The sequence below is a fragment of the Salvelinus fontinalis genome, chromosome 10, assembly GCF_029448725.1.
Source record: "Salvelinus fontinalis isolate EN_2023a chromosome 10, ASM2944872v1, whole genome shotgun sequence".
Lineage (NCBI taxonomy): Eukaryota > Metazoa > Chordata > Actinopteri > Salmoniformes > Salmonidae > Salvelinus > Salvelinus fontinalis.
In genome coordinates, this window is record NC_074674.1 from 11,834,760 (window position 1) to 11,857,190 (window position 22,431).

The window sequence follows — 22,431 nt, forward strand, 5'->3', positions numbered from 1 at the left end:
TAAAAACAAATGACAATAAAATTATTTAAAAATCTAGATGTAAAAATTAGATCACTTTCGTGAAAGGTTCCCATCCACCACACAATTCTCAGAAGTTAAAGATGCTGATATTTGGTTTATCATGAGAAATCATGTACTGAAAACCCTGATGTTTAATAGGATTTATCTGAGACCTGCACAGATAGTCAGTAAGATTAGAAAAGGAGAGGTTTGATTTGCTGAACAGACACCCAAAAAGACATCACCTCTGAGTTTGTTTCCAGCCATTTAGTTAATGTTAAACAGATTTTAAATGGGCTTAAAATAGTTGGATTTGACACGTTAACTCGTTCACCTACCTGTGCTATTGAAAAAATAAAAGATGCTGAGAAATCATTTTGGGGGAAATGCTCTCTGAAAACAAAGACGATGAACTACCGTTCATTAAATTATTTTTGTTTCCTCTTGTTTTTCTCTGCAGGTCGAGGCCCTTCTTGCGTCTGAGGACTATGGCAAAGACCTGGCCTCAGTCAACAACCTGCTGAAGAAACACCAGCTTCTGGAAGCCGACATCTCTGCTCATGAGGTAATGTATCCTATGTCCACATATCTCACTGTTGAACTACAGCCACCACCATCATGGGACTGAGCTTCTTCAGTTGGACCAGGGGAAGGCCTCGTCTGAAAATGGCTGAATGATAGTCTGGCCTCAGCTGGGGTCCTTGATGTACTTAATGTGAGAAATGCTATATGTGAAATCCGTTATCTATACACTTCCGTGTTAAATGATAACTGGCTGAAGGTGACACTGCCTCAGTTTGGTTCGACATTGAAACCTCTGGTCAAGTGTCGCCTATTGAACTTATCATTCTTACATAACGTCTGTCTTTTAATGTTTTTTGTACAAATCACTAACGATATCCACCAGTACGGGCTTGTGCTTTGCGTTGAATGTCTTTCCGTCTGTCTACAGGATCGCCTGAAGGACCTGAACGGCCAGGCCGACAGCCTGACGGCCAGCACAGCCTTCGACCCCACCCAGGTCAAGGACAAGCGCAACGCCGTCAACGGACGCTTCGCCAAGATCAAGAGCATGGCTGCCGGCCGCCGCGCCAAGCTCAACGAGTCTCACCGCCTGCACCAGTTCTTCAGGGACCTGGACGATGAGGAGTCTTGGATAAAGTAAGAGCGCCCCCTGGAGTTGTGGAGGAATGGATGCAAGACAATGTCTTGGAGGTGTTGAGACATTGAGGTAAATTACTAACACACTCGCTCTCTTTTTTTCTTTCTCTCTTCGTCTTTTTAATCTCCATTCAGAGAAAAGAAATTGCTAGTGAGTTCGGAAGACTATGGACGTGATTTGACAGGAGTGCAGAATCTGAGGAAGAAACACAAGAGGCTGGAGGCTGAGCTGGGGGCCCACGAGCCAGCCATCCAGTCTGTGCAGGACACTGGGAAGAAGCTGTCTGATGACAACACCATCGGCCAGGAGGAGATTGAGCAGAGGCTGGGCCAGTTTGAGGAGCACTGGACGGAGCTGAAGGACCTGGCTGCAGCAAGGTGAGACTGGACACACACACACAGGTACATTTTGATACACATACATTCTGATACTATCGCAATACTGGTATCGTCCCAGCACAATCTGATACAAACACAAATGAACATGCACACCACACACAGGTGAAACACCATTATCTTAGGCATTCATTGATGTTTGTTTTTTTGTACGTGTGATCAGGGGACAGCGGCTGGAGGAGTCGCTGGAATACCAGCAGTTTGTTGCGAATGTTGAAGAGGAGGAAGCCTGGATTAACGAGAAGCTGAATCTGGTGGGAAGCGAAGACTACGGGGATACCCTGGCCGCCGTGCAGGGCCTGTTGAAGAAGCATGAGGCGTTTGAGACTGACTTCACCGTGCACAGGGACAGAGTGAATGATGTGTGTTCCAACGGAGACGAGCTCATCAACAAGGTACGTCTCAGCCAGACACGGACCGTACAAATGATATGTTATGACTAAGAGACCAGGTACCAACTGAACGTGTTGACACTTTTATTTATTTTTTACAATTTACACTTTCACTAGACTGGCTGTTGTCCCAGACTGATTTTAAATGCATATTGTGTGTGTCTGTGTCCCTGTCCCTCAATTAGAACAACCACCACGTGGACAGCATCTCAGCCAAGATAACGTCCCTGCGGGGCAAGGTGTCTGAGCTGGAGAGGGCCGCTGCCATGAGGAAAGCCAAGCTGGACGAGAACTCTGCCTTCCTGCAGTTCAACTGGAAGGCCGACGTGGTGGAGTCCTGGATCGGTACGCGAGGGGGGGGGGGGTTCTCAACAATACTGTTGTGTTGAGTCTTTAAACTCATCAGTTTCTTGAGGGTGAACTAACTCGGAAGTTTTCACAAAAGATGAAAGGATGTGTGTTTGAGTGCATTATTCAATCTGTACGGTCTGGTTGTTTGTGCAGGTGAGAAGGAGAACAGCCTGAAGACTGATGACTACGGACGAGATCTCTCCTCTGTGCAGACGTTGCTCACTAAGCAGGTACGGTGTAGCAATGTGTATCTCCCAAATGAGTGATGCCACGGCCGCCATTTTCTGCCAGAAAGCTCACCACGCATCAGCTAGACACATTCTCCCGTGCCTCATGTTCCTTCTTCCCTCCGCGGGTCTACAGGAGACGTTTGACGCTGGTCTGCAGGCCTTCCAGCAGGAGGGCATAACCAACATCACGGCCCTCAAGGACCAGCTGCTGGCGGCCAAGCACGTCCAGTCCAAGGCCATTGAGGCCCGCCACGCCGCCCTCATGAAGCGCTGGAACCAGCTGCTAGACAACTCACAGGCTCGCAAGAAGAAGCTGCTGGAGGCCCAGGATCACTTCAGGAAGGTAGGATATCTTAATGACTACAATTCATAGATTTTTATCATTGGTGTTCATATTATGGTCCATCAAACCTCACTGAATCGAGCCCCCCCCCCCCCCAGGTGGAAGACCTGTTCCTGACCTTTGCCAAGAAGGCATCGGCCTTCAATAGCTGGTTTGAGAATGCAGAGGAGGACCTGACGGACCCGGTGCGCTGCAACTCGCTGGAGGAGATCCGGGCTCTGCGCGATGCCCACGAGGCCTTCCGCTCGTCGCTGAGCTCGGCGCAGGCCGACTTCAACCAGCTGGCTGAGCTGGACCGGCAGATTAAGAGTTACCAGGTGGTGTCCAACCCCTACACCTGGTTCACCATGGAGGCCCTGGAGGAGACCTGGAGAAACCTGCAGAAGATCATCAAGGTGATGAGGAGAGAGGGGTGGGAGGTAGCTTGGTCCCAGATCTGTTTGTGCTGTATCTCCAACAGGGTGGGAAATTAACACTTGTCAAATGTAGGTAGATTTTCAGTAGCCACTTTGGCGGGTGATCACATAGAGCATTTGGGAAACTTTTATTTTAATACAGGGGGGAATCTGCATTTTGTCTGGGAAGCACTTCATCCATCCATCCATCCATCTATATAGGAACGAGAGCTAGAGTTGCAGAAGGAGCAGAGGAGGCAGGAGGAGAACGACAAGCTGCGGCAGGAGTTTGCGCAGCATGCCAACGCATTCCACCAGTGGCTGCAGGAGACCAGGTAGGGTCTGGATCTGTTGTGCTAGGAAGGCAGTGCACTCGCTATTTGATATATTGGTATATTCTAGGAATAGGATGGGAGACTGTTAATATCATTCCATTTAAAAATCCAAATAAATGTACATGCATCACCTTACCCAATAAGAAATCAATGGAGCTACCTGGACTTTAAATGTGCATGCTGCTCCGAAATGTATGTCCTGTCTTTCTCTCCCACTGTTGTTCTCTGGCCATAGAGAACATGGTGCTATTCATCGGAGCGACGAGTGAACAGTTGCAGATAGATTTGTATGAAACTGACGTGATGCTCTACTCCACCAGAGACAGTTTTTTTGTCTATTGTACACAACACACTTCTGTCTGCAATGCTCTGAATGTTTTTCCTCACTGAATAGGCCACAGGCAAAGCATTATTTGTGTATTTTGGGTTGTGGGTAGATGGGGAGCACTGTTACGACTTCTACACAACCACACAAGTGATCTGTGAATGTTTCAAACTGAAAACGGATCGTACTGAGGATGTACCTGTGCTCACACTGTATTTCTGTGCAATCACGCAATGACCATTGTGCCCCTGCCTAGTGTTTCTAACCATTGTCTCTTTCTCTCTCCCCCCACACCCCTTTCCCACTTTTTCCCTCTCTTGCTGCTACCTCGCTGATGCTTGGGAATCACTTCGCTTATCAGGACATATCTTCTGGATGGGTTAATATCACATTTTATTGTCTCGTGTGTGTGTGTGTGTGTGGGGTCAAATCGATATAATGCGAAGATGATGAAATCAAGATCTGAAAGATGGGTAGATTGGAGTGATGGCGCTTTCCACAAATCAGGTTTGTTGATGAGCCACTGCAGGTTTGGTATCAAGTCGGTGGCAAAATGTTGCATCATACATGTTGTTTACATAGAACCACCAGGTAACTGTCACAACGTGAAGAAATTGAAGGTAAAACTGGACCACTTTCACTTTAGGGAATCTATATTTTGTGTATGCCTTGTCCTTTTTTGTCTAATGTTTTCGTCTTTGTATAATTTCCTTGTGTATGGTGCTCCCTTTTCTTATCTATTATTATTTACTCTCTTTTTGTATCCTCCTTCTCTGAATAGCATAGCTTATCGACGGGTTGTCCGTGTCTTTCAGTATGAAGTCAGTGATGATCTTTCCGGAAGGTCTTTTCCTTTCTCCTTTTTCTCCTATCATTACTTCCATCATGCACTCTGGATTGCGTGTCTTCATGCTCTTTTAAAACCCACCATTTGGGCTCGGTGTGCTCAGTTTCATCTCTACTAACTTGACTGCAATGTAGCTCGCTGAAACGAAGATCAACCTCATTGGTCTGCATACTCTTTTCAAGTCTGACTACATTGAGCACTGTTTTTAAAGGAGTGACTTTCACCATCTTTTGGGGATTTTTTATTTTATTTCACCAAATTCAGGGGTGGAAACGGCAAAACGTGTTGTTGGACACTGTACTTGAAACATTGTAATTTCTTTCTGAGCTGAATTTGTTACTTCATTCGCAACAGATTCAGAGTAAAATGTCATTTCCAGCCCTGTGCACTGTAGCCCTAACCTCCATGGTATAGATTACCACAGCTATCAGTTGGCTTCTTTGGCATGGATTGATTGGCTTTGTGCAAAGGCCAGTGTATTTTGGAATTTCTTGTAGTTTTTCTTTGTACTTTGAGTCATTTTCCCACCATTTGAGGTAAGTCCAGTGACGTTTCTAGGGAAATGGATGGCTTTGAACATTTTGAGTGTAAGGAAACGGTTGTTCTTTGTACTCCTGTTTTGTACTTCTGTTTCCCTACTTTTTTTAATTTACCAAATGTTTCCAGCCTTATGTTCTCTGAAATTTGAAGATGGTTTCATAAAAACATTTACTTTGCTTCTTTACAAAAGTCACCGGTTATTTGTTTCAATTAGTAAATTACAAGATTTGTTTGGAATCTCTTGAAACGCCACTGGTATATTCAAATGTAGGAATTTGATCTTATTATCAAAATGAGAATGAATCAATGAGTAGGAATGACGTTGGATCTGTGGTTAAGAATCCAAGGGTTCCTACCAGTGGTGGGAAAAGTACTCAATTGTCATACTTGAGTAAAAGTAAAGATACCTTTTTTATAGAAAATGACTCAACTGAAAGTCACCCAGTAAAATACGACTTGAGTAAAAGTAAAAGTGTTGTTTTAAATATACTTAAGTATCAGAAGTAAATTAAATTGTTAAATATACTTAAGTATCAAAAGTAAAAGTATAAACCATTTCAAATTCCTCATATTAAGCAATCCAGATGACACAAATGTAATTTTTTTGACGAATAGCCAGGGGCACACTCCAACACTCAGACATAATTTACAAACCAAGCATTTGTGTTTAGTGAGTCCGCCAGATCAGAGGCAGTAGGGATGACCAGGGATGGATGTTCTCTTGTGAATTGGACCATTTTCCTGTCAAAATGTAACAAGTACTTTTGGGTGTCAGGGGAAAATGTATGGAGAGAAAAGTACATTATTTTTTATTTTGGAATGTAGTAAAGTACAGATACCCAAAATAACTACTTAAGTAGTACTTTATTTTTACTTAAGTACTTTACACTACTGGTTACTACTACCAAATTGGTGCGTGTGCATTTGTCTGAATTTGTCTGAGACTGCGTGTGTGACTGACTGGATCACCTGATCTTGATGGCTATGGCATGTTGTTTATCCCAATATTTCATCAGCCTAGAATTCTCCTCTCCCCTGACACTTGTGTATATACATCTAGGTCCTGTATGGTAGAAGAGTCCGGAACCTTGGAATCACAGCTTGAGGCAACCAAGGTAAGAAAGAAACCCTTGTCATTTATGCTGTAGACAACCATTTTGGCTATTTCATTGCATAGCCTCACCTGTGTCACTCTCGCACTCTGTAGCGTAAGCACCAGGAGATCCGGGCCATGCGCAGCCAGCTGAAGAAGATAGAGGACTTGGGAGCGGCCATGGAGGAAGCATTGATCCTGGACAACAAGTACACAGAACACAGCACGGTGGGCCTGGCCCAGCAGTGGGACCAGCTAGACCAACTAGGCATGAGGATGCAGCACAACCTGGAGCAGCAGATCCAGGCTAGGTCAGAGAGAGGGAGACACACACAAAAACATTCTTACACACTACACTCCCATGTTGATAGCCCTTATAGATGTTCAATCAGTAAACCTATTTTGGCCCAAGCGTTCCTTCATTCCTAATCTGGTCATATCTGTTCACTGCAGGAACACCACTGGAGTGACAGAGGATGCCCTGAAGGAGTTCAGCATGATGTTCAAGTGAGTGGTGGCCATTTTCACTGTACCTTTTGGTCATACCAAGTAGCTTAGGTGAAGGAACAGGACAGTGTAGGGGGGGGGGGAAGCTTGCAAGGCTGAAATGCAAAGAAGCTCTCCCTTTGCGCTTAGTTAGGTGAATGAACTTAATAACCTCAACCATTTTCTCTTTCCCTTTGCTCCCCAGGCATTTTGACAAAGAGAAGTCTGGCCGTTTAAACCATCAGGAGTTCAAGTCGTGTCTGCGCTCGCTGGGTTACGACCTGCCAATGGTGGAAGAGGGAGAACCAGACCCCGAGTTTGAGTCCATCCTCGACACGGTCGATCCCAACAGGTCAGGAACCCGAGCTCTATGCAGATTCAGTCAACTTTACTTGGGGGTTTTCATCAAGCCAATCACTTGTTGGAATACTATTTGAAAAACAATTAACCTTTTACGGCTAGGGGTTCGACAACATCCGGTGAAATGGCAGAGCGCTAAATTCAACAACAAAAAAAAGAAATATTTAACTTTCATACATTCACAAGTGCAATACACCAAATTAAAGCTTAACTTCTTGTTAATCTAGCCACCGTGTCAGATTTCAAAAAGGCTTTACAGCGAAAGCAAACCATGCTATTATCTGAGGACACCACGCCATCAAACACATGACGGTCATAATTCAACCCGCCATGCGCTACACAAAACTCAGAAATAGCGATATAATTCATGCCTTACCTTTGAAGATCTTCTTCTGTTGGCACTCCAATATGTCCCATAAACATCATAAATGGTTATTTTGTTTGATAAATTCCGTCGTTATAGCTCCAAAATGTCCATTTATTTGGCGCGTTTGATTCAGAAAAACACCGGTTCCAACTCGCGCAACATGATTACAAAATATCTAAGTTACCTGTAATCTTGATCCAAACATTTCAAACAACTTTCCTAATACAACTTTAGGTATTTTTTTACATAAATAATCAATCAAATTTAAGACGGGATAAACTGTGTTCAATACCGGACGAAAACAAAGTGGAGCGAGCTTTCAGGTCGTGCGCCCCAACCACAACAGTACACTAGACTCGACCCTCGTTCTGAACAGCCGTACTTCTTCATTACTCAAAAGAAAAACATCAACCAATTTCTAAAGACTGTTGATATCCAGTGGAAGCTATAGGAACTGCAAGCAAGTGCCTTAGAAATCTAGATCCACATCAACAAACAAAATAATCCTGGATGGTTTGTGCTCGGGGTTTCGCCTGCCAAAAAAGTTCTGTTATACTCACAGACATAATTCTAACAGTTTTAGAAACTTTTGAGTGTTTTCTATCCAAATCTACAAATTATATGCATATCCTAGCTTCTGGGCCTGAGTAGCAGGCAGTTAATTTGGGCACGCTTTTCATCCAAAATTTCAAATGCTGCCCCCTATCCTAAAAAAGTTCAACCTTCCCAAGAATGTTACTTTATTATTACTCAGAATGGGTGTGTTAGTGGTTTTGATGTTTATATTTCTTTGATTCTTTGGGTTATGGCTTCCTTTCTTCAGCTGCTTTATTATGGCTAACTGGTTTTGTGTGTGTGTTCCAGGGATGGCAACGTGTCCTTGCAGGAGTACATGGCTTTCATGATCAGCCGCGAAACAGAGAACGTAAAGTCCAGCGAGGAGATTGAGAGCGCCTTCCGAGCCCTCAGCGTCGATGCCAAGCCCTACGTCACCAAGGAGGAGCTCTACCAGGTACTTATACGCCGACCTTCCTTACACCACATTCTGACTCACAGTGGCTATGGAAAAGAGGCTATTGAATAGGACCAGAATATTCATTATGAATATGAGCTGCAGCCATAAAAGTTGTGCATTTAGAAATGGCTCTTAAATAACTTAAAAGTACATAAAACTTCTGAGTGAAGAAATACCTGCCCATCTCCTAACTTACAATCTCTTCTTGTTGCTCCCCTTTTTTTTAGAACCTGAGCAAGGAACAGGCAGACTACTGCATCTCGCACATGAAGCCCTACCTAGACAGCAAGGGCCGGGAAATGCCCTCTGCCTTCGACTTTGTTGAATTCACCCGCTCGCTTTTCGTCAACTGATCCCTTGCCTGCCAGTAACCAATCGGGATGCGTTTGCCGCACACACACAAATACACGTCTGAAACGGCATGATTCTGTCACTAGAATACTCCATAGTTATAGCTCTCACTCTTTGTGCTTCGCTGCCTAGTGAATCTGTCTGCATTTGAATGTTTTAGTGCTTTCGCTGGATTTAATAACCCATAGACGGTCTGCTGTAACATCACAATAAGGACTGTTGTGTGCTTAATAAACGCTACTGGTTAGAACTGGAAACGTCTTCTCTGTACCTCTTTATTACAACATGAATTCACTTTTGTTTTAGTTCAGTGTAACAACCAATGGAGATCTGAATAACCAGTCTTCAGTACCTATGGAGTAATAAATAAATGCACATTTGATGTTTCACCATCTCAAAAGCATTTTAACTCATTTAACCAGGAAAAGCCCATTGAGACCGAGAGTCTCTTTTTCAAGGGAGACCTGGCCAAGAAGGCAGAAACAATCAAACATGATCCAGCCTAAAAAAAAAAACATTTACACTATTCCATCAAAAAAATGTATTCATTCAGTGGCACTAACATATCTAGTTGTAGACTATTCCATGCCTCTGGTGCACAAGACGAGAACGCAGTCTTGCCTAATACTGTAAATGTCCTGGGGAATATAAGCAACCAGCTAGCAGACCGGCTATGGTAACTGCTGGTGGTGAAGGAGACCAGACCACCGAGGGAGTTTACCCAAAAGGGTTTTGTAGATGAACGTGTACAAATGTAGCTTTCTGCGCATATAAAGTGAAGTCCAACCCACCACTTGGTACAAGGTGCAATGGTGGGTGAGTGACTTGGCATTTGTAATAAAGCGCAAGGATGCATGATAAACAGTCCAGTCTCTGTAAGACAGCCCACCTGCATATACAACAAGTCACCATATTCAATTAGAGAGAAAAGTGGCCCGAACAAGTTTCCTAGCCATAAGCGGGAAGCAGGCCTTATTACGAAAATAAAAACCCAAATTCAATTTAAGCTTCTTCACAAGATTATCCATATGAACTTTAAAGGACAACTTGTCATCCAACCGTACACCTAGGTATTTATAGGATGACACTTTTTCAATGGATACGCCATCAGATGTGACAATGCTAACCTTCTCTGGCTGAGTGCGAGCTCTGGTAAAGGTCATGAATTTTAATTTTTTACATTCAAGACCAGTTTGAGACCATAAAGGGAGGCCTGCAGTGACTGAAATGCAGTCTGGAGCTCTTCAACAGCCTGAACCAGAGAAGGAGAATATATGACTACCAGCTGTACATAGATGCAACTTTGACGGTTGTATCCCATTTCCCAGATCCATAATAAAAATTGAGAACACAGGAGCTAAAATGGAACCCTGGGGCACACCTCTATTAATCTCAAGAAAACTAGATTTACGATTGTCAGCATATACACATTGTGTTCTGTCAGAAAGAGATCTCCTAAGCCAATTTACTGACCCTTCACTGAGACCAATGTTACTGAGTCTAGCTAGCAACCATTCATGGTCAATTGAATCAAATGCATTTGATAAAAACAAATAGAGCAGCACAATGCTGCTTTTAAGATGCCATTTGCCTCCTAATCGAATGAATTCAGAGTAATTTAGCTTGTGCAGGACATCAGCGAGTTAAGTGCAACCCCCCGAAGCCGAGTGCAGTCTGTAGCAGCCGACTACAGGGACATCCTTATATACTGTGGTGAACCGTGGGGTGTTGGCTTGAGCGTGCAGAGATTGACACAGAGACAGGGAGGTTTTAGTCCGCAAAAACAACTTTACTAAGACAGAAAATGAACATAACAAATAAAATCACTTAGGTTTAGCTCGGTCCTTCTCCTCTGCTGTGGCTTGGTGTCGGTCTCTCCCTGTTCTCTCCCGCGGTGTGCCACCGTGCTCGTTTTATATGGCCTCCACGGGCACTTTCCTCTAATTACCTCCACTTAGTTGTCCGTGTCGGGGTGCCCAGCTCCCGTATTCCCAGCAGAGGGAGCCAACGTCGCCTCACGTACCTCCCCTCTATTACCATTTCCCGGGGTAGACCTCCTGGGATACCACAATACGTTCACTTTAACCAACAACTGCCCGAGTTACACCAGGAACGCACAATCCCTCCATCAGTGCTCAGACTGTCCGCAATAGGCTGGGAAGGCTGGACCGAGGGCTTGTAGGCCTGTTGTAAGGCAGGTCCTCACCAGACATCACCGGTAACAAAGTCACCTATGGGCACAAACACAGTCGCTGGACCAGACAGGACTGGCAAAAAGTGCTCTTCACTGACGAGTCGTGGTTTTGTCTCACCAGGGGTGATGGTCGGAATCACGTTTATCGTCAAAGGAAAGAGCGTTACACCGAGGCCTGTACTCTGAAACGGGATCGATTTGGAGGTGGAGGGTCACAGCATCATCGGACTTAGCTTGTTGTCATTGCAGGCAATCTCAGCGCTGTGCGTTACAGGGAAGACATCCTCCTCCCTCATGTGGTACCCTTCCTGCAGGCTCATCCTGACATGACCCTCCAGCATGACAATGCTACCAGCCATACTGCTTGTTCTGTGTGTGATTTCCTGCAAAACAGGAATGTCAGTGTTCTGCCATGGCCAGCAGAGCCTGGATCTCAATCCCATTGAGCACGTCTGGGACCTGTTGGATCGGACAGAAATGTCTGGGAACTTGCAGGTGCCTTGGTGGAAGAGTGGGGTAACATCTCATAGCAAGAACTGGCAAATCTGGTGCAGTCCATGAGGAGATGCACTGCAATACTTAATGTAGCTGGTGGCCACACCAGATACTGACTGTTACTTTTGATTTTGACACATTATTCAATTTCTGTTAGTCACGTCTGAGGAACTTGTTCAGTTTGTCTGTTGTTGAATCTTATGTTCATACAAATATTTACACGTTAAGTGTAAATAAACGGTTGACTGAGAGGTTTCTTTTTTTTGCTGAGTTTATGAACTGTAACCCAGCATAATTGTTGCATGTTGTGTTTATATTTTAATTCAGTACATATATCCTATATAAAGGGAGAGAAGCTTAGGGCTAACCCCAGAGATAGATATATGCCGGTGGCATGCTATGACTCCAACATGCATTTCTTTGTCAGATGGCTACTGCGTCTACTATACAGATATAGACGTACAGAAGGAGGGTAAATTTTCTATCCGAATATTTTGTACAAAGATAAGCATAATATTGTTAGATTATAGGAGTAACTCTGATAGGCTAGAAACAGTCTTCCTCACCTCAAGCTCAACTGTCGGAGTCAGTTGGAGCACTGGGGCACAATGCCTTCATATCATAGGCTGCATTAGCTAAAGCTTAATAATAGCCACACCATACCCTCACAAACTTTTCTAAACTTTATTAGGGTAATATAAAAAGTAAGTCAAGCCATTGTTTATAGGGAAAATACGAGCAGAAGAGCAAACCAGGGAAAAAACACAATACCCTCGTGTCCCCCCAGAAAACACACCCCCTCAAAGCAAAAAAATAAATAAAATAAGTTTAACCCTCTATTCTGGACCCCCCCAGTAAATATTTTTTAGTAGACAAAGATCCTTTTGAAAACGAATGATCCCCCATTCAAACCCATTATTAAAGGTACCCTTTAAAGTGGACAAACTGGCTGTCTCTTAACTATAAAATAATGCTTGAAATTGCATTTTCATTGTTAGAATGATCTTGAAAATATGATTATCAGTAGAAGGTTCTGGACAGTCAGTCACATAATACAACACATTAGTTGAGACAAGCTGCCCCTCTATGGAGAATATGTTGTTGGGTTAAAGTTCACCATGTTACAACTTGATGTTAGATGGTTCCTCACCCTGAAAATAGTCTGAGCCATGAAAAACTGAAATCCATAGCACAGTTCTTTAAACAGCCATTGCTAACTTCAGCAGCCGCTAGCAACACAAAAAAAATCTGTGGAAGTGATGGGGGCATGCTAAAAATGGCCAGATGACCTTTAACAAACCAAATCTGAAGTTGATTTAAAACGTTTTATTTTATACATGCTCACATGCCCCACACCACCTCCATACATTTTTTTGCTAGTGGTAGCTAATGTTAGATGAAGTTTGTAATGGCGTTTTAAAAGAAAACTGGGTGAGGAACCATCCAACATCAAGTTGTAATAGTGAACTTCCCATTTAAGGACCTGGCTCAAGGGCCCAAACGGTAGGTGAATGTCCTAAGTGAACCTAGTAGCCAGATCAATTACGCCTGGCCCAGGATTCAAACCGGTCAACTTTAAGCCACAGGTCCAACGTTCTTAGCCACTAGGCTACCTACCACCCAATTCTTTACCGATTAGCGTAAAGTTGATATTTTACTCCTACACAACACAAATTGTCGATAAGCTCAGACACTACCCTACGCATGAATGTATTACATTTATTTATAGTTACAAAGCAATTGGTACACTTAAATGTTAACATGAACAGTTTTCCAGTAGAAAAGGTGGAGAAGAACACCAGTGTAGATTCCATATGAGATTATACATGGTCTTTATTTTCTCTATAAATAACCTGTTAATTAGCCAAGCTCAAAATTACAAGAGGAAATTTTGTTTTGTTTTTATTAAAAATTTAATTTTTCAAACCGCATGGGTGTCTGTAAAACATTACAATGAAAAGTCAATCAACAAACCCAAATGTGTCAAATGCCCACTCGACCCACCAAACCCCATTTAACTGTCTACAATAACTGTCATACCAAGATATCGACCCCAAAACATTTACAACAGTTGACAGGAAGAAGCTGATGCTTTCCATTAGTACAACACATGACGAAACAAAAAAGCTGTCAACTCCAGGAGGCCCCCCAAACGCTGCATTAAAGAAAATGTATATATATTTTTAAAAAAGTGTCTAGAGATGCTATTATCACTGCACCATGACTCCTCTTTATTCAACTCACAACTTTAACAGAAACCTTATTTATATATCATACATATATAAATTGCTATTAGAAATTATTTGTCTATATGACGACGTGCAGAATGCCAGTACTTTTATTTTATTTGTCTTCGGAGACACGTGTAGTAGTTATGACAGAGATTGCCACTAGCTTTCTGATGTGGGCATGGCCTGGAAATTAACGCATCTATAGACATGGTATGGACAGGCGGACACTTGTAGAACAGGAGAGCACAAAATACAAAAATAAAATGAAAACAAATATTCTTGCTCCCAAGGGTTGAAGGATGATTGAAAGGATAGAACAGGGAAAGGTGTAGGTTGGAATGTTCCTTTCAACCTTAATCATCCTCGCCGTCATCCTGTAGGAGACACACATTTACTCGCATAACCTATAAATACTAACATTCCAAACAAGTGGCAGACACACCTTACATTACAAGTGGCAGTCTTCCACTACATAAACATTTATAAAAAAGGCAGGGACAGTTTTACAATTGTGGAAAAAATGTTTAAGGGGGTGACTGAAATCTACCATACCTCTCCATCCTCTTCATCATCTTCCTCGCCTTCATCCTCATCTCCTTCCTCATCGATGTCTTCCAAGCCCTCCTCGTCGTCATCATCGTCGTCGCCTTCCCCTTCCTCGTCATCCATGTCAGGGACCTGGTAGAGTTGAGAGATGATATGAGTTCCAAACACAGCACAAACTAACAACGGTGTAGGCATGAGCTGATCTTCAGTTTGGAATTGAGGTATCCAGTTGAGATGTCTAGGTGGCTGGATATGTTTGTCATTCATGTTCATTTGAACCCTATTTTATTATCTATGGTCATTCTATTCACTGCATTTCTGAAATGACCCTCAACACCATTTATATTCTAAAAAAAAATCTGATTTCACCTGTTACAGATCACCCTTTGGTCTAATTCCATGGCCCTAATGCAAATATATTTTGGATAACTAAGAAACACAGTGAATACTTTACCTGGCCTACCAGAGCAAGACTAGGTTGACACCATGGGAGTCAACAAAAAACTATAGACAATAGCATGGAATCATACCAGGTAATACTGTAACGGGTTGGGCCAGATGTCATCCTTGACGACCTCTCCTAGTTCGTCTGCCCCTGCGTCGGAGTGATCTGTGAACCAGGTAAAGAAGCTCTCTGGTTCTTCGTGTTGCCTCTTCTTACCCGCTTTGTTTGGCGTTTGGCTGGCACGCTTCGTCAAGTCCTGAGATCAAAGGAAAACACAAAATAAATCACAAGCAGCACCACCATACATTTTGCTTTGAGGTCCTGCAGCATGACATACAGCAATTGAAATGTACATTTTGTTTTATAGACCACTTGCTTTTTAGGTTGAAGATGTGTAAACATACCTTTCCAGCCTTCCATTTGATTTCAGTTGACTTTGAAGATGGGTCCCCACTTTCATTCAAGTGAAACTCTTTGGAGAGAATTTTGTTCTCAAAGTACGGGTTCTCATCGAAGTACTGAGAAATAAACCAAGAACCTGGTTAACTAATGCACTGTTCTGTTTATATAACATGCACAATTCCCACGAAGCTTAAAATACTCACAAAATCTATTCTGTAACCCGACTTGATGTCCTCAAACTCAGTCACCTCCACCCTGGTAAGGTAATGAAGTGCCTCCTCATCCTCCTCACCAAGAAGGGCTGAAACTGACAACACGAATACAACCATAGAAAGTTTGTCAATGGACAGCAGAAGTTTGTAAACCAACAGCTTAACCATCAGACTGCGATAATGATGGTTGGTGGGCAACAAAAATGTGTGTGCAGAATCCCACCATGTACAATAAGTCTTCATTCGTCAAGAACATGAAGTAGTAAAATAGTATAATATCTGCATTTACCTTGTGGATGGTTAACAAATGTTGTGACCCAGAAGTTGGGGATTTTTGCTATGAGTTCTGACCGCTTCTGGAAGAATGGCTGGCGTAATTTGTTGTACTTCTGCTCTACTTTTAAAATCTCCTCACTGGCCTGTTCGTTCAATCTAAAGGGGAGAAAATCATGCAAAAAAATATACTTAAGATTATAGTCATACGGTACAAGGGCAGTCTTGAAAATGTGTGAGGATAATGAACTCACCTGTCAATTTCATTCTGTACTTCGTCAATGTGTTCAATAGCTTCCTGTTGCTCTTTTTCTGAGGAGAGATGAAATTCCGTCTTAATTTGGTTCAAAGACAATGATTAAATTGGATGTGCAGAAAATATTGCTGGCTGTAAATAAACAGTGTAAACACGCAATCTGTATGGTACATAAAAACTTCAGCATGAGGTACCCATGAGATAAGTAGCTAAGCATTCCAACATATTTCGTAGTATCTTGGGCTATCAAGAAGTTAGCTCGCTAGCTAAGGTAGCCAAAGCACTGATGCAGCTTCCTGCAGTTTCTCAAGGCCGCGTGGTTTGAATGAAGGGGGCCGCACGCTTGGGACTGTTTTCGCCCCTCACCGACAGCCTGTTACATTCTAGCGGATGATACTATGATACTAGTATTTTACTAACGCAATATTTAGCTGTTATCTTTAATTCCGTGCCCGTCCTAATACTGCAAATTTCTTGATTTATTTCCATTCGTGTGTGCAAACCGCAATGGCGGAGCAACAATGAATGTTGGGCCTCACGAAAACAAACGTTATCTAGTCAGCGCAATTGTTAGTTTACTAACTGGCTAGTTCGTAAACAACTCACGTTAGATAACAAAAAAAACGTGTACAACAATGTAACATGTACAATGTAGTTAACCTTAACAAGTTAGTTACTTTAACTTGTAAGTAAACGCGCGAATCCCTCCCAAACATGCGTGGCACAATGAGCTTGTGCAAAGCACAACATGGCCTCCAACGTTGTAACGTTAGCATAACGGGCTAGTCAGTAAGCTAACGTTAGGTCGCAGATCCATTCTCACTAGTCCTGTGCGAGCAATCAAAATTATTTGGCTAAAACCTTCATCAAGAAGCATTTCGTTTCAGGCTAACTAAACGAGTGATAGCTAAAACAAATGAATACGCCATGGCTATTGCCAGATAAAAACAACTGAAAATGGCGTTGTAACATTACAGGAGGCCGCCATTTCTTACCGGAGGTCTCGTCCGCTCCATCATGATTCGAGTTCTCCTTTCTACCGACTTTCGCCGCCGAGGCTGACATGATTTTCGAACACCTTAGATGTTTGAGACAGAATATATATTCCCAGTTGTTCAGATGTCTCCTCGGGAAAGAGAAAAGTTACGTTCCACCTTCAATGGTGGAGAGTGCGAATAACGCGCGTGTCGTGAACAAGAGAGGCTTTGCTCATGCACACACACCCTTGCCAGAACGCGCCTTCCGAAAGTAGGGGGAAAAAACTCCGCCCCAGACAGAACGAGTAATCGCATAATTTCCACTCGAGGAAGTGTTTACCGGTTTCCACTAGTTACAACAGCCCAAATTGTCTAGATCATAAAAATGTATGAAAACAAAAATGTAGGGTTAGGTATAAGGTTAGAAGTGAGGTTAAGGTTAGACTACTAATAAACTGGGTTTATTACTGTAATTACCGGGCTAGATCACAAAGGAACAATTGTCCAGACAGAGGGTTGAGTGTACGAATTGACGGTTTATTAACCCAACTTTACACAGGCTACTGTTTGGCCGTTGCCCACGCCAAATGCATGAATGATAACCCACAAACCAGCCGTGACCTTCTATTGTGAAACCCAGACGTAAGAGGAAGAACAATGGCTAAATCTGATCTTAACTTCCAATAGCAGGTTGGTTGGCATGTCGGACCCCGTGAACACCCCGGGTACTGGTAAGTACAACATAACCAACTAATAACCTAACACATAACACACAGCTGTCTGTGCGGGTCGCTACATTACTATGTTGCTGGGTGTCCAACTTGCTGTAATTCAACTTGTGGACCTGGCCAGAGTGGAAGTGTTGTTAAGAAATCTCAGATGGCGGGTTTCTTCAAAAAACATCAACAAACTTTGATATATCAAGATGAGGACTCTGCTCTCAGATAAAGAGTATCCCACTTTTTACAAGCATGTTGAGGCCAGAGATAGCCAGACTAGTAAATTGGGCTACGGAACAGAAGTTGGGTATTGGAGAAAGGCCATTAGTGCGTGTTCTGCAACCAATATAGCGGAAGAATGCGTGGCAAGAGCGTGGTGAACGGATAGACGTGGTTATGGATAGCGTGGAAGAAGAAGAGCCGAGTGCAGAGGAAATATGTGTGCTGAGGAAAAATGACGCCAAGTATAAACTGTCCTTTCCTGTCTCTGATGGCTAAGAAATTGAACCCGACGAGAGTGATGATGAATTACCTGGGATGGCGGTGAAGAGTCCGAGCCTCACCCCGATGGTCATGCAAAGGACCAGTGGGAGTGACATTTTTGGAGAAAGTGGATCCCTGCCTTTTAGCTGACCCACATGTAGTCTCTGGCTGGGGCGGCAGGTAGCCTAGTGGTTAGAGCGTTGGGCCAGTAACCGAAAGGTTGCTAGATTGAATCCCTGAGCTGACAAGGTAAAAATCTGTCATTCTGCCCCTGAACAAGGCAGTTAATCCACTGTTTCTAGGCCGTCATTGTAAATAAGAATTTGTTCTTAACTGACTTGCCTAGCTAAATAATGGTAAAAATGCGGGTACTGTTAAATAGGTCGTAGCTTGAAGTGGACTTGTGAGGATTTCCTGTGTTACTTCTGCCTAGAGGGAGGGGGTTGCTCGTCACGACAAGTCCTGTGACGTGCTTTGCTCTACGGAGCAGGGCGCCTTCGAAAGGAGTGATTAATAGGGTGGCGTTGAGGTGACGCAAATGAAATTGAAGATTCCCTAAGAGGCCCACTGTTTGGTGATACCCAGACCCAGTGGCGAGCGTGGTAAAACTGAGCAGACACTGTCTGTCCTTTTGAGGTTTGAAGTGATTTTGTCTTTATCTGACAAAGTCATGTTGAGATACAGTGCATTCGGAAAGTATTCAGACCCCTTCCATTTTTCCACATTTTGTTACGTTACATCCTTATTCTAAAGTGGATGAAATAGTTTCCCCCTCTCACCAATCTACACACAATACCCATAATGACAAAGCAAAAACAGGTTTTTATAAATTTATATTATATATATATATTTATATATTTAATATTTAATATTGAAAAAATGCAAATATCACATTTACATAACTATTTAGACTCTTTACTCAGTACTTTGTTGAATCACCTTTGTTAGCTATTACAGCCTCAAGTCTTCTTTGGTATAACACTATAACACTATAACTATCACGACTTCCACCGAAGGTGGCTCCTCTCCCCGTTCGGGCGGCGCTCGGGGGTTGTCGTCACCGGTCTACTAGCTGCCACCGATCCCTTTTTCTTTTCTGTTAGTTTTGTCTTGATTGTGTTCACCTGTTGCTTATTTTGGTTCATTTACAGTCTATTTAAACTTCTAGTGCCCGCCAGCTTTTGTGCGGGCTTATCCTTACTGTCAGTGGTGAAGTTGTTTTTCGCCTGCGTATTTGTTTTATGTTCTTTTCCTGGTTTTTGGAGACATACGGGATTCATGGTCATTGCCTGATTGTTCGCGAGACCAAGCACAATAAAGGCATTCATTTGAAAGTATTGCTCTCTGCGCCTGACTCTACACCCACCACTCCTAGAAATCCGTGACAGAAGCCCGCACCAGAACATGGAGTCAGCAGGAGCAGCCGCACCCCCCTCCCCTCCATGAAAGAGCGTGTCCTCCATCACACAGCCATCCTACACCGGATTGGGACTGCGATGGATCAGATGATGGAGCGAATGGAGAGGAGCGGCCTCCCTACTTCGTCTCTAGCTCCTCTTCAGCCTGCGCTGCCTACTTCTCCGGCGTCGTCCGGACCCAGCGCTCTTCGGCTCGCGCTCCCGAGGGAGTACGATGGAACGGCTGCTGGGTGCAAGGGGTTCTTGCTCCAGCTAGAGCTTTACTTGGCTACTGTTCGCCCAACTCCCTCGGGAGAGGAGAGTGTGAGCGTCCTCGTCTCCTGCCTGATGGGCAGAGCCCTGCAGTGGGCAAATGCGGTCTGGGAGGGTCCAGATTCAGCGAGGGACCATTACCCTGAGTTCACCCGCCGTTTCCGGGCTGTGTTCGACCACCCACCGGAGGGTCGAGCGGCGGGTGAACGGCTGTTCCACCTTAGGCAGGAGACGAGGAGCGCGCAGGACTTCTCGCTGGAGTTTCGGACCCTGGCCGCTGGAGCGGGGTGGAACGACAGGGCCCTGAAGGACCACTACCGGTGTAGCCTCCGGGAGGACGTCCGCAGGGAGCTAGCTTGTCGGGACACCACCCTCACACTAGACGAACGGATTGACATGTCAATCCGGCTGGACAACCTGCTAGCTGCTTGCGGGCGTGCAGAGAGGGTTCTGTTTGTTCCACCCTCCAGCACTCCCGCTCCAACATCCATGGAGTTAGGGGGTGCTGCATCTATGGCGACCGGAGGAGGATCCTCCTCCTGCACCAGTTGTAGTCGGAGAGGGCACACTGCCGACCGGTGCTGGAGGAGCTCGTCTGGGAGTCGAGAGGGCAGGCATAGCACTGCTCCGACACCCCAGGTGAGTCAGCACCAGACTCACCCAGAGCTCCCTGTTGGTCATATGTTTGTACTAATCTCTTTTCCTGAGTTTTTCCCCCTCTTCCCAGCATAAGGTGCTAGTCGATTCAGGTGCAGCTGGGAGTTTTATGGACCACGGTTTCCGTTGGTGCAGATAGGCCAACCCTTCCCCGTGCACTCCCTAGATAGTCGACCGTTAGGGTTAGGGCTGGTCAGGGAGGCCACGGTTCCACTGGACATGGTACCGCAGGGAGGTCATAAGGAGCGGATTAGTCTCTTCCTCATTGATTCTCCTGCGTTTCCAGTGGTGCTGGGGATTCCCTGGTTGGCTATTCACAACCCCAAGATTTCATGGAAACAGGGGCCTCTAAAGGGGTGGTCAGAGGAGTGTTCAGGTAGGTGTATAGGAGTTTCCATCGGTGCAACGACGGTGGAGAGTCCAGAACAGGTTTCCACTGTGCGCATTCCCTCAGAATATGCCGATTTGGCTGTCGCTTCCTGTAAAAAGAAGGCGACCCAATTACCACCTCATCGACGAGGGGATTGTGCGATAAGCCTCCAGGTAAACGCAGCACTTCCCAGGAGTCACGTGTACCCGCTGTCACAGGAGGAGACGGTGGCTATGGAGACATATGTCACTGAATCTCTGGGACAGGGGTACATTCGGCCCTCCACGCAACCCGTCTCCTCGAGTTTCTTTTTTGTGAAGAAGAAGGAGGGAGGTCTGCGTCCTTGCATTGATTATAGAGGTCTAAATTCCATCACAGTGGGGTTTAGTTACCTGCTACCTCTCATCGCTACGGCGGTGGAATCATTTCACGGAGCACGCTTTTTCACAAAACTGGATCTCAGGAGCGTGTATAACTTGCTGCATATCCGGGAGAGAGATGAGTGGAAGACCGCGTTTAGTACCACATCTGGCCATTATGTGTACCTCGTCATGCCTTATGGGTTGAAGAATGCTCCAGCCGTCTTTCAATCCTTTGTAGACGAAATTCTCAGGGACCTGCACGGGCAGGGTGTGGTGGTTTATATCGATGACATACTTATTTATTCCGCCACACGCGCCACGCATGTGTCTCTGGTGCGCAGGGTACTTGGGCAACTGTTGGAGCATGACCTGTACGTCAAGGCTGAGAAATGTCTGTTCTCCAAACAAGCCGTCTCTTTCCTGGGGTATCGCCTTTCCACATCTGGGGTGGTGATGGAGTGTGACCACGTTGCAGCCGTGCGTAATTGGCCGACTCCGACCACGGTAAAGGAGGTGCAGCGGTTCTTATGGTTTGCCAATTACTACCGGAGGTTTATCCGGGGTTTTGGCCAGGTGGCTGCTCCCATTACTTCACTGCTGAAGGGGGGGGCGGTGCGTTTGCGGTGGTCAGCGGAGGCGAGCAGAGCGTTTAGTCGTCTGAAGGCGCTGTTTACCGATGCTCCCGTATTGGCTCATCCGGACCCCTCTTTGGCATTCATGGTGGATGTAGACACATCCGAGGCTGGGGTTGGAGCCTTGCTATCACAGCCCTCGGGCACGCCACCAAAGCTTCGCCCCTGCACTTTTTTTTCGAGGAAGCTCAGTCCGTCGGAGCGAAACTATGACGTGGGGGACCGGGAGTTGCTGGCTGTGGTAAAAGCTCTGAAGGTGTGGAGACATTGGCTTGAGGGGGATAAACATCCTTTTCTCATCTGGACTGACCACCGTAATCTGGAGTATATCCGGGCAGCGAGGAGACTGAATCCTCGCCAGGCAAGTTGGGCCATGTTTTTCACCAGATTTCGTTTTACCATCTCTTTTTGACCAGGTTCCCGTAACACTAAGGCCGACGCACTGTCCCATCTCTATGATACCGAGGAGCAGTCCATCGATCCTACTCCCATACTTCCGGCCTCATGTCTAGTGGCACCG

General features: G+C 44.7%; 2 protein-coding genes across 7 annotated transcripts in view; one reads left to right on the forward strand and one right to left on the reverse strand.

Moving 5' to 3' along the window:
* The window catches only part of LOC129863624 (spectrin alpha chain, non-erythrocytic 1-like), a 70,007-nt gene extending 60,763 nt beyond the window's left edge, over positions 1 to 9,244 (forward strand). For all 5 annotated transcript variants that reach the window (XM_055935743.1, XM_055935740.1, XM_055935744.1 and 2 more), the window contains 16 exons: positions 461 to 565; positions 953 to 1,161; positions 1,297 to 1,539; positions 1,721 to 1,952; positions 2,135 to 2,294; positions 2,454 to 2,530; positions 2,664 to 2,873; positions 2,972 to 3,268; positions 3,491 to 3,603; positions 4,290 to 4,307; positions 6,376 to 6,430; positions 6,523 to 6,719; positions 6,862 to 6,915; positions 7,100 to 7,246; positions 8,486 to 8,633; positions 8,864 to 9,244. In XM_055935743.1, coding sequence (XP_055791718.1) covers positions 461 to 565; positions 953 to 1,161; positions 1,297 to 1,539; positions 1,721 to 1,952; positions 2,135 to 2,294; positions 2,454 to 2,530; positions 2,664 to 2,873; positions 2,972 to 3,268; positions 3,491 to 3,603; positions 4,290 to 4,307; positions 6,376 to 6,430; positions 6,523 to 6,719; positions 6,862 to 6,915; positions 7,100 to 7,246; positions 8,486 to 8,633; positions 8,864 to 8,989 — 2,391 coding nt within the window. In that variant the 3' untranslated portion in view covers positions 8,990 to 9,244. The remainder of the gene's footprint in view (positions 1 to 460; positions 566 to 952; positions 1,162 to 1,296; positions 1,540 to 1,720; positions 1,953 to 2,134; positions 2,295 to 2,453; positions 2,531 to 2,663; positions 2,874 to 2,971; positions 3,269 to 3,490; positions 3,604 to 4,289; positions 4,308 to 6,375; positions 6,431 to 6,522; positions 6,720 to 6,861; positions 6,916 to 7,099; positions 7,247 to 8,485; positions 8,634 to 8,863) is intronic.
* A 4,137-nt stretch (positions 9,245 to 13,381) lies between these two features.
* Positions 13,382 to 18,327, reverse strand: LOC129863625 (protein SET). 2 transcript variants are annotated; one of them, XM_055935746.1, is made up of 8 exons: positions 18,270 to 18,327; positions 16,040 to 16,097; positions 15,802 to 15,944; positions 15,504 to 15,607; positions 15,303 to 15,416; positions 14,984 to 15,154; positions 14,460 to 14,585; positions 13,382 to 14,281 (listed from the first exon to the last, which is right to left on the reverse strand). In XM_055935746.1, exons 1-8 carry the CDS (start codon positions 18,310 to 18,312, stop codon positions 14,261 to 14,263), a joined length of 780 nt encoding a protein of 259 aa, XP_055791721.1. In that variant the 5' UTR covers positions 18,313 to 18,327; the 3' UTR covers positions 13,382 to 14,260. The 2 variants fall into 2 exon arrangements, with proteins under 2 accessions (XP_055791721.1, XP_055791720.1); XM_055935745.1 differs by lacking the exon at positions 18,270 to 18,327 and adding an exon at positions 17,037 to 17,272.
* Positions 18,328 to 22,431: the final 4,104 nt, after the last annotated feature.